Source organism: Colletotrichum spaethianum (genome assembly GCF_022836535.1).
Source record: "Colletotrichum spaethianum MAFF 239500 DNA, contig26, whole genome shotgun sequence".
Classification (NCBI taxonomy): Eukaryota; Fungi; Ascomycota; class Sordariomycetes; order Glomerellales; family Glomerellaceae; genus Colletotrichum; species Colletotrichum spaethianum.
Window position 1 is genome coordinate 568970 of NW_026054796.1, and position 14279 is coordinate 583248.

The window sequence follows — 14279 nt, forward strand, 5'->3', positions numbered from 1 at the left end:
GCCAAGGATGCACGATGACTTGGCCAAGCAAACAAATGTGGCTTGTTGTGCGGAGAAGCTGGTGTCATGTTTCTGAAGGGAGAACAAGCTCCACACTCAGATTCTTTGCACCAAGAAACCCGGTTTCGATCCCGGTCGAATGGTAGTCATTGCGCTCGCCCTTTGGGAAGCCGACGTCGGCCTATGTTTGGCCCGGATCGCAGGTATCGGAGAGGGGAACCTATGGCATATTTCGAAGACATCGATCTTTTATCGTAAGCTCTTCAACTAGAACCCTCACGAACCCAATAATAGAAGCCGATTTCTTCGACGTCATGTTTGAGAAAGAAATTGTGACTTTCTCTTCGGAGCAAGACGGGGAAGCCTTCAACCTAGTCGGTGCAACCATTCTGGTCGACGAGTCGGATCCGGTCGGCATTCACATTGCGGCACAGAACCTTGCCAAGGACTTCGGCCGTGTGACCAGATCCAATGCAAGCCAGGTCGCGGTCTTCAAAAGCGATAAGACCAACGTCTTTTCGGAACCGATTGCAGCCATCATCATCGGGTGCGTTCATTCAAGCCAACTGATTCAGAAATTGGAGAAGGAGGGCAAACTGGACGCTGGAAGGATCCGCGGGAAATGGGAGTCATTCACTACCGCTCTGATCGACCAGCCTGTGCCAGGCGTCAAGAAGGCGCTTATCATCGCCGGAAGTGACAAACGTGGAGCAATATTTGGCACTTACACGCTGTCTGAACAAATCGGCGTTTCACCGTATGGACTCGTTCTCGATTGTCTTTGGATCGTTCATGAACTAAATCGTGACTAGCTGGTACTACTGGGCGGACGTGCCGCCTAAGACCCACAAGAACATCTTCGCATTGAGAACCCAGACTTATCATGGAGAACCAAGTGTTCGCTTCCGCGGTCTCTTCATCAACGATGAAGCCCCCGCTCTGACGGGTTGGGCCAGGGCAAAGTTTGGAGGTTATAATTCCGAATTCTACAAGAAAGTATTCGAACTGTTGTTGCGGCTCAAGGTCTACCACCTCTACAATGGAAGCATTTATCTCACAAATAATACTGAGTCTTCATCCAGGCAAACTTCCTATGGCCAGCAATGTGGCCAGGCTACCCAAACCCCGGCGCATCTTTCTTCACCGACGATCCCGAGAACGCCCAGGCCGCTGACGACTACGGTATCGCCGTGTCTACATCGCACCACGAGCCCATGCAGCGGTTGTCAAACGAGTGGTTCGTGGACAATCCCGACGGCAGCTGGAATTGGCTCACGAACAAGGAGAAGATCACCGGGTTCTTCGACGAAGGCGTCAAGAGGGCCAAAGGCCGCGAGTCCTACTTTACGCTGGGCATGCGCGGAGAATACGACCGGAAGATGAAGACGGATGACCCAGCCGCAGTGGTGCGCGACGTGATCAAAACTCAACGGGCCCTCATCAAGCAGGTCCATGGAAGCGAGGACGCTGTGCCTCGTACGTATCCAGAAAGACTGCGAGACCTAGGATGGTAAATAACTGACTTTGTGTACAGAACTCTTGGCGCTGTATAAAGAGGTGCAGGAGCAATACGAGGGGGGAAATCTTGACGTGCCAGACGATGTTACTTTGCTCTTTTCCGATGACAACTTTGGCAGTATCAGGCGTCTTCCGTCCGGGGCAGAGAAAGATAGGAAGGGAGGGGCAGGAGTGAGTTGCCATTATTGAACTTCTAACCGCCAACGACATCTCAAGCTGACTGATTGGCAGATCTACTACCACTTCGAGTACGTGGGAGTTCCTCGCAGCTACAAATGGATCAACAGCAACTCCATGGTACGTCCTGTTTGATCTTCCGGCTTCTCTGGTATGATGGTAACACATATCGCAGGGGAAAACTTGGCATCAGCTGCAAGAGGCTCACAGACGCAATGCAAAGCAAGTCTGGGTCTTCAATGTAGGCGATATTAAGCCGATGGAAGTCCCGTTCACATTCGCAATGACCCTGGCTTGGGATATCGATTCTATCAATGCCAACGACTTCGCAAAGTTCTATCAGGGCATGGCAGAAGTCAACTTCGGAAAGGAGAAATCAGAGGAAATTGCAACAATTTGGCAAAAGTATGATCGCCTGGCCGCTCTGCGAAGACACGAACACATCGAGCCGACAACTTTCTCTCTTGTGCACCACAACGAAGCAGATGACGTCGTCAGCCGCTGGGAGTCTCTGCTAATATCTGCCGAGTGTGTTTATAAGGCAGCATCGGAAGAGCAAAAGCCTGCAGTTTTCGAAACGGTGCTGCACCCAGTTAAGGCCTCCACGATCTTCACGAAACTCCAGATCACTCTGGGCCGAAATCGACTCTACGCGCGCCAGCGACGTAACACCGCAAACAAGCTCGCCCGCGAAGTCCTCGACCTCTTTGACGCTGACTACAATCTTTCCGAGGAATTCCATAAGCTCTTGGGTGGCAAATGGGACCAAATAATGCGGCAGACGCACTATGGCTATGAAGACACTTGGCACGCCCCGTACCGGGACATGATCAGTGGCTTGTGCTATGTCCAACGCAGGCAGTACTCTAACCCTGTTATGGGCCAAATGGGAATTGCAGTGGAGGGCCATGAAGGCGTTCGGCCTGGTCGGACGAACGAGGAGTCAGATCGGACACATCCTAGTCGACGTGATTTGGTTCCTGGAGTCACGTTGGGGCAGATGAGCCGTTACGGACCTTCTAAAAGATGGATAGATATTTACACCAGGGGACCTCAGGTAATCCACTGGAAGGTGTCAGTTCCGCACGACTGGTTTCAGTTGTCAGTCATGGCTGGCACCCTCGATCCTGATGGGGACGATGCTCGAGTCGAGATCACGGTCGACTGGGACCGGGTCTCGGATGATTTTGATCAAGAGGTTTTGATAGATGTTCGGTCTGAGGAAGGTGATTTTGAACAAGTCCATCTTTCAGTGACCGGAAGACGCGTACCTGGGGCCTTTAGAGGTGGCTTCGCCGAGGCAGATGGATACATCTCGATTCCAGCGGCGCATCGACCTCCGCCAGGATTCAGAGTCTTTCCCGACTGCGGAAGGACAACAGCAGGCGCTATTGCCGTTGAACCAACCGAGACTGATGCCTCATCGCAGCTTGCTTACAGGTTTCACGTGTTTTCCCAAACCGCGAAACCAGTCTTGTTGCTGTATTTCAACATGACTCTCGACCTCGACCCAGCAGACCCGATGACTTACGAGCTTGAAGTGGATGGTGGGACTGTCCAAACGCATAAGCTGCTGCCAAAGACAACTGACCTACCCGATGGATGGTTTTATGCAGTGCAGGACTGTACCTGGTTGCAGAAGCATGACCTGAGCGAAAGTGGCCTTAGGCCCGGTGAGCACAACGTCAAGATCAAGCTGAGACATTCGAATCTTATTTTCGAAAAACTGGTGGTCGACCTTGGTGGCATAAAGGATAGTTACCTAGGGCCGCCGCCAAGCCCATACATTTCTTAGTTACAGATCGTGTACTTCCTCTTACTTATCAGGACTTCGTTGTGTTGCAAGTCTGCTACACAAGAGCACGACTAGACCAACAATTAGACTCAATGGTAATCTGTACGAATGTGATCCTCGGCAAATAGTAGATGTAAACGAACTGATACTGACTGATACACTGAAGAAAATGTCACAGATTCAATGTACTGAGTAAGTTACAGTACGCGATTGTTCAATGATTATACTCTCTTAGAAACAAAATATAACTTAACCCTTTCGAGTGGCAAGAATTGCTACCAATATTTGAGATCATCAAATTTTCATGGTGCATTATCTAAGGTCCGAACTATACAACAGAAACACGGAACCTAAGCACTGCCATCTCTTTCCCCGAAAATACCTACGTACAACCATCGCATTAAGGATCGACTTCAGCCCCAGACGTCCTCTTGCCACTTGCGATTTCGCTTCAACCTCTCGCTCCAGTCCTTCACTTGGGCATCGTTCCATCCCTTGTCTGCTTTAAAAACATCTCTCAGGGTTTTGCCAACCTCTCTCGCCATACTCGCCCTTCCGCACATATACAGGCTAGCGCCATCTTCCAAAAGCTTAGCAATATCGCTTCCAAACTCGCGAACTCTATCCTGGACATAGGTCTTCTTTGTGCCCTCTTGCCTTGAGAAGGCTGTCACGATCCTCAGCTTGCCGTCAAGGTCCTTCTCCATCTGTTCGAGCTCCTCTTTGTAGATATAGTCGTCATCGGGACGTTGGCAACCGAACAAGAGCATCATATGACCGACCTCCTTGCCAATGGACTTGAGGCGCAGACGCTCGATGACAAAGGCGCGGAAAGGCGCCAGACCTGTGCCGGCGGCAACCATGACAAGAGGGTGTGAAGAGAGCATGGGGAGCTTGAACTTGGAGCGACGGATGTGAGCATAGACAAGACCACCTTCCAAAGTGCTTGACGGTCCCGACAGAGCATAGCTCAGGCCTTCAGTCTGTTGAGTGATCTGAGAGCTTTGCAAGGACCGATGAAGTGCTTGAAGGTAGTTGGTAGTGAGACCGGGAATAGTGCTAGACGGAGAAGCGGAAAGGGGTGTATCAGAAACAGTCACAGTAATGCTCGGGGCCTTGGGAGAAACAACGCTAGAGGAAGAGATCGAGTAGTAACGGGGTTGAGACCTGGGTAGAGTCTCGATGAGGTATGATAGCGGGATGCCGGCCCATGCTGATGTGACGAGGTTGCTGTCGGCCTTGGCTGCCAATTCGAGTAGCTTGCCAAGAGTGAGGTGGTTGGATGCGAGAAAATTGGAGTAGGTTTCCTTGTCATGGCCCAAGTTTAGGAGGAAATCCTTCACTATAGGTGAAGGCGCGAACTGTGAAATACCGCGGACAGCGTCCCTGGGGACCGCGGCGCAGATTTCTAAGTAGTACCGGAACAGTGTCTCTACGTTGGTCGGCGTGGGGATCTTGACTTTAACAGCAGCATCCAATGCGTTGATGCTGATAGGAATGCTGCGGCGTTGTGATAGACCAAGGACGTTGAGTAGACGCTCGACCTCTTGATCTGGGTTGATAGGCCAGATGGCGAGGTGGTCGCCAGTCTTGTAGGTAAGCTGAGAGCTGCTGCCGAGGTCGAGGTCGAGGTGTAAGCAGCTACGACCAGGAGATGAGAAGAGACTATATGCCTTGTTGATCTTTAAGGGCTTTATCGCAGAGTTTGCGGTTGACTTTCCAGAGCCCTCAATCGAGTGCACCGGCTCGCCGATGTGAAGATCTTGAGGCTCGAGGGACTCATCTTCGACAACTGCCAGTGAAGGCTCATGAACGACTTCTTGTTCTTGGAGCTTGAGGGTCTCGCAGAAAACCTTGTACAGGTCATCTTTCCACGAGAGAAAATCTTCTTCCGTAGCACCTTGCGCATCGTCGGCACGACCAATAGGGGCGAGACGAGAGGCACCGTGGTTTTCTAGTGCCTTGTCGACCACATCGACGACCCTGTTGTAGTATCTGTAGTTGCTGTTGCCCAAACCGAATGTCGCGTATCGCAGCGATACCAGTGGCTTGTCTTGTAGCTTGGTAACCCAGTCCCAGAACAAGCTGGCGTTGTCGCTGGGGTCTCCCTCGCCGTACGTTGAGATAATGAAGATGGCCAGCTTCGTCTGAGGAATCTGTGCGATCGTCTCGACATCATAATCTGAGAGATCGGCCGACATGGCGTTAAGATGGAAGCGCTGGTGCAGCTCACGAGCTAGACGGTTTGCAAAGCCTTCTGCAGTGCCAGATTGCGACCCCCAAAAAACAACCACATCTTTACCCTGGCCACCAGAATTTTAGCGTTTATCACAAGTGTTCAAGTGAACAGGTCCGGGCTTACAAGCTCTTCTAGTCGCTCTGCAATATTGTTGGATCTCTTGTTTCCGGCATTACCACCGGCACCTTGCTGTGGCTTCTCGTACCAAATAAAGTCGTATGGGTCAGGCTTGTCCCAAGTATACCCGCGCAGGACATATGCTACGGACAAGAGCCCAGCTGCGGTGAGAGCAGCTGCATCTGCAACAGTTCCTGGAGCGAACTGGCTGATCAGCTTCAGTGTGCTCTCAGGAAGAGAGCCCGGAATCGACATGATATACACAGTGAACAAAAACACAAAAGCGGACGAAGAGTTCACAGTCTTTTCTGGAGAAGGATCGCGATAGGAGTGACGACCTGTGACCTTTGTGAGAATACAGCAGAAGGATCCAAGATAATAAATGCGATCAACAGTTTCATAGGAATATCGTCAAGTTTTCCAAAAACAATCAGCATATGAACTATGGCCACAGCGGATCTAGTGTCGTCAACCCCAATGGCCCAAAACTTTCCAAAAGAGATCCAAAAAGGCAAGTCTCTTACACACGAGATGCGGGGAGGACTACTGCTTCGAGTCAGAATCGAGGCTGGTAAAGTTGGGGAACAATCCACTTCCCCGCGGGGGAGGCACGAAGAAGCGGCTAAGCAAAGGGGGTCTAAACTCAGATAGGCGACATATCCCGCGGGATCAAGATAATTCAGCCCGAAGAAAAGAACGGGGAAGTCAAGAATAGCCCTAGCGCCCAACGCCGGCAAGATTTCCGAAGGGTCCGTTTTTCCCCAAACATGCCCCCTAAATTGGATGCTGTTTCCGTTGACGGCTGGAACACCCAGTGTCCTTGGCTTTCGCAGTCTCTTGAGGTTCTCCGCGGTGACAGTTACCCTTTCAAGACGAAGACTCCATGGGTCGATGATGTAAACCAGTGAACGAGCTCTATTACCCCGCGCTAGACTCGGTAGAGTGTGCGAAATGACCCCGAGATACGCCCACGATCTGTCATTCTCAAGCGTTCTTGCACAATAGTGCTTCAGCGCGCAGCCTACACAACGCACGCTATGGCCCCCACGGGACTTGAGCATTGCTTGTCTTACTACCGTCCCTGGCGCAGTACCGCTCTGTTGTCTCGCGCCCCCTCATTCCTACCCTGTATTCTGCTTCAGCTATTCTTGACAACTCAGACGAAAGGGATTCGTGGCGTGCAAAATGCGGGGAAAATGTCGTAGCAAGTGGAGGACTAAAGATCGCTGTCGTTACGGGGAGAGTTTCCTTTCTCGCAAGCCATCCGAAGTAGAAATTCTGAGGCGAATTTCTTCCCTTCTCGTGACTCTACTCTTTGCCAGTGTTCCGCAGCCGAACGGTATTTAGATGGCGAGAGCGTCCTCTCCGTCCCTGACGTAGACCAGATAGTACCCGAAGCTTCTACAGCCACCCTACTCGCATCTCATCTTCGTCCTACCTCACTGATCTTTTGGGATATTGCTAACATGGCTATCGAAATACTTTTGGTGTTTTCCAAGTCACCTTACGCCATGGGCTTCCTTTTCGTTGCCTTGGTTTATCTTGTGGTCTACCCCCTTTTCATGTATTTTAAGGATGCCAAAGGTTCATTATTTTTTCTGTAACAACTTAGGTACATCTTTGCTAACTTTTCCACCTAAGGTCTTCGCAAGTTTGAGAACTTCAGTACATTTTCTGGCGTGTGCAATATCCCCTTCATGATATTGGCCCGCACTGGTGCTCGATCATCCCATCTCGTACAACTCCACAGAGAAAAGGGCCCAATCCTCCGCACTGGTCCCAACACTCTCTCTTTCAGCGATGTTCGTGCAATCAAAGATATCTACGGACACGGTACCCCCTGCATCAAGGACGAATCATACGTCCTGACTGCTGGCTCTCACTACCACCTTGCCGACGTTGTCGAAAAGCACGACCACGCAAGAAAACGCAAGGTCCTGTCCTCGGCCTATGCTCTGAAGAACCTTGAGGGTTGGGAGCACAAGGTTGCTGATAAGGTCGAAAGGCTGTTCAAGCAGCTCGACAAGCGCTGTACCGATCCCCTTCCCAAGGGTCAAATGTTCCCTAAGCCAGAAGATTTGACCGTTGATTACCGCAAATGGGGGAACTTTTTCACACTCGACGCCATCGCTGACATTGGTCTTTCTGAACGTCTCGGTCTCCTTGATCGCGGACACGACAGAGTCCTGGCTCGTCGCAAGGACGGCACCACGCGGGAGGTCCCCTTACGTGACTCTCTTTACCCTACTGCCCGGAAGCAATCTCTGCTCGTCTGGAGCTATGACAACTACAAACTCATTGACAAGCTGTCCAATCTCATCCCCCGCTACCGCCAGATGACTGAGGCCTCCAAGGGTTGGGATGGAATCGTTCTTCAACTCTCCAACCAACGTCTCAAGCGTTACAACGAAGGCGAGAAGCTAGACGACTTCTTCCAGGCGCTTATGGAAAACAAGAACGGCGAGCCGAACAACCTCGATTGGGGCGAGATTGTTGCCGAGGTCAACATTATGATGAACGCAGGCAGCGTGACCACCGCTATCGCAGTCACCAACGTCCTGTATCAACTACTCAAGAACCCCAAATATCTCCAGCGCCTCCGTGAGGAGGTTGACAGTGTTATTGACCCAGACGAGGTCATTGCCCCTTACGACAAGGTCAAGCACCTGCCCTACCTCCGTGCCTGCCTCGACGAATCCCTCCGTCTGTTCCCTCCCACGCCTCATGGTCTGCCTCGTAAGACGCCCCCTGAAGGAATGTATATCATGGGCGAGTGGATACCTGGAGACACCACCGTCAGCATGTCTGGTGTCGTTGTGCACCGCGACGAGTCTGTGTTCCCCGATGCCGACAAGTATGTTCCCGATAGGTGGCTTGGCGAGAAGGGCAAAGAGCTGCAGCCTTATTTCCTGGCCTTCTCTGCCGGCGCAAGAGGCTGCATTGGCAGGAACATTTCGTACCTAGAGCAGGCCGTATTGTTGGCGTCTGTGGTTCACAGATATGAGTTTGCGCTGCCTCGAGACTTTGAGCTGGCGCGTGAGGAGACGATGAATTGGCTATTGGGAGAGATGCCCGTAAAAGTGTGGAGGCGACAGTTAGATGAGGTTGAGGTGAGCTAGGTTTCTAAATAGCGATTAAACTCGCGACTGGCGGTAAGGCATTCGGCGTTGATAAGGTAAATACTAGCAAATATGATGAATTTTTGAAGCATTAGTTTGGCAGGTAGTTCGATCCCACAGATTCACAACACCTGATTTTCTTATTGCATCTGATATGCACATTCGGTCCGCCTTTGGTGAGTTACTATTAGGTGTTCTGATTCAACCAGCGAGCAAGATCGTCGAGAGTTTGCTTCATAAGTAAAGTGTAAAAGGACTGTTCTCTCACTGGCTTCAACGAACAGGGAGTAAACAGTCTACTAACTGTGCTTAAGAGACAGCGGTACAGTTTTATCATGCTGATCAATGGCCGCGACCGCACGGTTCTTTTCGACAGGACGCCGATCAGCAGTTCATCCAGAGTTTGCTGTAATCAGAGACGCACAAGTTATCTGTATGTGACTTAACACGATGTGGTTTCCAGACAGAGATTGACAGCTCCAGGGTGAATCCTTCTATGGTTCCGTGTTAGAGTCATTCGAGCTGAATTGACATCTTGTGCTGGTCGTAGTCCAAATTTTCATTGTCAAAAACGCAGCCAGGATGGCAGTTTAGAAGAGAGCCATAGCAGGATTAATGGTGTATCAACAAAAATTTGCTACGAGGCAGGAGAGGTCTGGGCATAGGAAGTGTTGGAACTCAAGAAGTTGGGAATAATAAGTGCAAATGGTCTACTCCTTTATGAAACCCCCAAAATTTTTACTGCTTCAATGCCATTGGAGAAGGTTTTGTAAATTAGGACCACAATAATGTCATGTTTTCGAGGAAAGTTGCGATCCATACTGATTGATATAGATGGCAACCAGTCTGAGCTGAGTAGCAGCCGAACATCGAATACCAGAATAACTATTGTAGGATTTGCAGACACTCAATATCGTACTAAGGTTTCTCATTTTTTGTAAGACGTTATGAACACTCATGAGCGGAGGCTCAAAGTATTTGTAATCGCGGACGTCATGGAATGCTGGAATTTGAGTGGTTTGGGAACCTACGCTATTGATTTTACCAAGCTTTTTGGGATGCCTTGGCACTTCTCAGGGTATTCCAACTACCGAATGATTGATCCATAGAATGGATTTTAGTTCTGCTTAGTTTGTAGAGAAGGATAGTCCTGAGGGGGCGGCTCCTGCGTTTGAGACAATACCATGGCAGCAAAAGAAGACACAGATCAGGAAGAGAAGATGGTAAACACTAGTTGATTGAAATGCATTCAACCATAATTCCATCCCTTTTGTCGTTATATTCTTGATCTGCATAGTCCTGGCACTGACCAGGTTGAAAGGGGACTAATGCTAGGATAGTCGGCATTTCAGATCACCACATCCGAGCTTGAGTTGACGTGATCGCTCCCCGCTCCACCATCCCGCGTCCCGCGTAATGGATCAACTGGCTGGGAAACGACTCGCCGCCTGAAAGTTTTACGTAGAATACCACTCGGTTCCCAATCATGCCTTTTCTAGGACTACTATTCCCGGGATTTTCTCCGTCCGATCTCGTACCGGACAGTTTAAGGTCCTCTGATTCGTCATGTCGGTTGCGACACGTTGCCCCATGACATACATGTGGCCTGCACACTTCGACAAAACACTTTGGAAGTCAGCAAACCATGACCTAACCCCGGACTCTGCCCGACGGCAATCGGTTCTTTGCTCCTCGAGCTATCGCTTAGCAGTCGATCCACGAGATCAGAGCCCAGTCTCCGAGGAGATATTCGTTTCACATTCTGTTCGAAGGGAATATATGACGAGGACCTCGAAATTGCACCATCGCGGAGATACCGTGCTGACGGAAGATTTTGCATGAAGCACTCCCGTCCAAGTGCTCATATAAAAGCTGTAGGCCACAGGTGACTTCTCGATAATGAGGAATTAAGCTTGTAGACTAAAGTCTTGGATACGGATGCTCCGGTCGATCACCTCTGATCCTCTTAACCATGCCTGGCACGCCGAGCACGCCGAGCATCAATTCTGCCATTGAGCAGAAGGTTTCACCAATAGTCACAGTGGCTGTCGACACGCCGCAGGCATCTGGTTCAAAGCAACATGCATCTGATCATGTCTGGGCCGTCGGTGCGTCCTCGCAAATGTACGAGCCCATCCCCGAATATGAAGGCCGCCACCGATACGATCCCGCTGCGACCTGGTCGGAGCACGAGGAGAAGAAATTGGTTAGGAGGGTACGTTTACCTTATTGCACCCTTCGGATCGCGCAATTCGCTCAACAAGAATGAGTGTTGACATTCGGTACCACCAGCTTGATTACAAAATATGCGCATGGGTTTGTTTAATGTTCTTCGCGCTCCAGTTGGACCGCGGCAACATCAATCAAGCAAACTCCGACAACATGCTGGAAGACCTTGGCCTTTCAACAAACCAATACAACTACGGCATGACGATATTCTATCTGTGCTTCCTTTGTGCCGAACTACCCTCGCAGATGATCTCGAAGAAGCTGGGACCGGACGTCTGGATTCCCATCCAGATGGTCTCTTGGAGCATCATCGCCGCCTGCCAATGCTTGATGACAGGGCAGAAGGGATTCTACGCCACGCGGGCTTTACTTGGTCTCATTGAAGGCGGCTTCATTCCGGACGCAATCTTGTACCTTTCGTACTTCTACAAGAGCAAGGAGCTGCCCATCCGCATGAGCTACTTCTACTGCGCGTCATACACAACTCAAATTATTGCTGCGTTTCTCGCGTTCGGTATTCTGCATCTGCGAGGTGCCGGAGGTTGGGAAGGATGGAGGTGGCTCTTTGCCCTCGAAGGCGGTTTGACAGCCTTGATTGGTGTGTTCTCGTGGTTTTACCTGCCGCCTAGTCCCACGCAGACCGCAAGTTGGTTCCGCGGCAAGGACGGCTGGTTCACGGAACGCGAAGAGATTATCATGGTTAATCGTATTCTAAGAGACGATCCAAGCAAGGTGAGTCTCAACGTATTCGGTAATTTAATCGACGTGCTAACGTCAATCTTCTAGGGAGGAATGCACAATCGTCAAGGCCTGACACCAAGGCTTCTTTGGTCTGTACTATCGGACTGGGACCTTTGGCCCATCTATCTCTACGGTCTCACGCTTCTTATCCCCGTCAGACCGATCGATCAGTACTTGACCATCAACTTGAAGGCTCTCGGTTTCGACACGTTTCAGACAAACCTACTCACCATCCCGGGATACGTTCTGTTCTTGATCCAACTCGTGTTCTGGTCGTGGGTCTCGGAGCGCTGGAACAACCGCATGCTGATCGTTTTCCTTTACTCCGTCTGGGTATTTCCTCTCGTTCTGGCTTTGGAGTTGATGCCGGCGGGCTCTAGCCCTTGGAAGTGGTACGCGGTCACTGCTCTGATCGTTGGTTACCCTTACGTCCATTCCATTCTAGGTAAGTCATTTTTGAACCCTTGTCGTATTTTGAGATGTAATCCTGGGATCGGAAACTGATAATGTGCAGTCAGTTTGACATCGCGGAATGCGGGCACAGTCCGAACTAGGACTGTCGGCAGTGCTCTGTACAACATGACAGTTCAGGCCAGCAGTATCATTGGCTCAAACGTAAGCCTCAAGCATCCCAAAATTGACGTGAACAACTTGACTGACAACCTTATCAGATCTATCAAAAGGACGACGCGCCGCTTTACCGCCGAGGCAACAAGGTCATCTTAGGGCTTATCGCATGGAACGCGGTGCTTGCTTGGCTCATCAAGGCCTACTACATGCGAAGAAACAAGACGCGCGACGATATCTGGAATGCTATGAGCCAAGAGGAGAAGGACAACTACCTAGCAACTACAAAGGACGAAGGGAGCAGACGCCTCGACTTTCGCTTCGCTCACTAGGATGGTCGCATGGTCAGGAAATCATGTCGCTCATATCACCGAGCAGATGAACGCATTCGAGAGATGTGTAAAAGAGCATGCTGAAAAGCAGTTGTACAGCGCTAATATCCTGGGAAAGAGACCTGGGAATGTACCGTCATCTGACTGGTAATCACAGGGGTGCAATTGTGGGTCCGCCTTTTCATCATAGGATTAGGATTGCAATATTAGAATACAAGACAAGATAGATCATGAACAGCATCCTATTTTGTATCATTTAACACTCAGTGTGAATCCCGCCAGCCCATTTGCCAGTATCAGCTTCGTCTTAATCATCAGCACTTCGACGCAACTTTATCGACCTTTACAAGTAAGATCAAAGTAACTAGGCCGAGCCTAATTTTCGTGTAGTGACTTGAGATGGTAGTTAAATTCAAATTCAATCATGGTGTCAAAATCACACATGTAGCTCAGGAATTGGTCCGGCTCATGTGTTGAATGATTTATTTCTCACCCTGGCTTCATCCAAATCTTTAGTTGACAGGGATGAGCAACGAGCCTTTAGAAGTCGTCTACGTCGAACACGCTTTCTAGGTATAACGAGGTAAGCAGCATATTCCTGCGCTACGCCGTCCATCAACGCTTCTTTGGCACAATGTTCCGTCCATCGCCCTGAAAGCCCTGCTTGTCACAACTCCAGGAATATCGGCATGACTCAGTCCCTGATCTTGAAGCCCATGGCTTCGATCTCCGGATACATTGCACGAATAGACTTATCCAAACTCCAGTTGGACCCATTCGTGGCATGCTCAAAAAATGCACGGCTCAGCATCCTGCGTCCAGTAATAGGGCACACGTCCACCGCGGCGTCGAGGCTATAAGGCCAGCCGACGCTGGTTCCTCCCGTGTCCGTTGTACCTGGCGAGAGCCAGTCGCGGAACCTGTTGATCAATGCATCACGGATGGCAGGACTATTCGTACAGTTAGAGGCCTCGATGTGGACAACACTGGGTAACGGTGGGGTCCTTCTTACTGTGGTACGAGATCGATGGTCATGCGATGGGGTATGAATCGTTGGCGTTGGGTCGGGCGGATCATTGCAGGCATTAAAGCGTAGTTTGTGGCGGTGGGCAAAATGTTCCACTGTCCCGTGTGTAAGCAGTCAGTATCGAGCGTCGAAACGAATACGAAGGGATGCATTGGTGGTCCGCCATCTTACCCGCATGTATGTCGTGTAAAGAGCAATGCTCGCCAGCTGCACGAATACGTCGTAACCCTCGATGTTTTTCAACAGCTCACAGGCCCATGAGTGAACGTCGTAGGTATCATGGGGCTCGCGATCACGGAAAAAGAGCTCCAGGTCGATGCGGTCGGAGGGTCCCAGGACTTGAAATGCCGGGACGCCTTTGGACAGCATCTCCATGGCGGCATCTCGGTAGCTGTAGAATAAGTTTGACAGCGGACTT

The 14279-nt window shown here is 50.5% G+C and overlaps 6 protein-coding genes across 6 annotated transcripts; 3 read left to right on the forward strand and 3 right to left on the reverse strand.

Annotated features, from left to right (window-relative positions):
- Positions 1–314: 314 nt before the first annotated feature.
- Positions 315–3490, forward strand: ColSpa_09122 (uncharacterized protein; the record flags this gene model as incomplete). The annotated part of the gene is made up of 6 exons (XM_049275334.1): positions 315–757; positions 813–996; positions 1083–1476; positions 1535–1689; positions 1750–1815; positions 1871–3490. 6 exons carry the CDS (start codon positions 315–317, stop codon positions 3488–3490), a joined length of 2862 nt encoding a protein of 953 aa, XP_049131291.1.
- Positions 3491–3903: 413 nt separating this feature from the next.
- On the reverse strand, positions 3904–5691 carry ColSpa_09123 (NADPH--cytochrome P450 reductase; the record flags this gene model as incomplete). The annotated part of the gene is made up of 1 exon (XM_049275335.1): positions 3904–5691. The coding sequence occupies one exon, from the start codon at positions 5689–5691 to the stop codon at positions 3904–3906; it is 1788 nt and encodes a 595-aa protein (XP_049131292.1).
- Positions 5692–5828: 137 nt separating this feature from the next.
- On the reverse strand, positions 5829–6101 carry ColSpa_09124 (uncharacterized protein; the record flags this gene model as incomplete). The annotated part of the gene is made up of 1 exon (XM_049275336.1): positions 5829–6101. One exon carries the CDS (start codon positions 6099–6101, stop codon positions 5829–5831), a length of 273 nt encoding a protein of 90 aa, XP_049131293.1.
- Positions 6102–7543: 1442 nt separating this feature from the next.
- On the forward strand, positions 7544–8965 carry ColSpa_09125 (benzoate 4-monooxygenase; the record flags this gene model as incomplete). Its single annotated transcript, XM_049275337.1, has 1 exon — positions 7544–8965. One exon carries the CDS (start codon positions 7544–7546, stop codon positions 8963–8965), a length of 1422 nt encoding a protein of 473 aa, XP_049131294.1.
- A 1972-nt stretch (positions 8966–10937) lies between these two features.
- Positions 10938–12834, forward strand: ColSpa_09126 (putative transporter; the record flags this gene model as incomplete). The annotated part of the gene is made up of 5 exons (XM_049275338.1): positions 10938–11180; positions 11258–11926; positions 11981–12380; positions 12450–12550; positions 12607–12834. 5 exons carry the CDS (start codon positions 10938–10940, stop codon positions 12832–12834), a joined length of 1641 nt encoding a protein of 546 aa, XP_049131295.1.
- A 694-nt stretch (positions 12835–13528) lies between these two features.
- ColSpa_09127 (uncharacterized protein) lies at positions 13529–14236 on the reverse strand (the record flags this gene model as incomplete). The annotated part of the gene is made up of 3 exons (XM_049275339.1): positions 13529–13820; positions 13847–13956; positions 14033–14236. The coding sequence occupies 3 exons, from the start codon at positions 14234–14236 to the stop codon at positions 13529–13531; spliced, it is 606 nt and encodes a 201-aa protein (XP_049131296.1).
- Between the last annotated feature and the right edge of the window lie 43 nt (positions 14237–14279).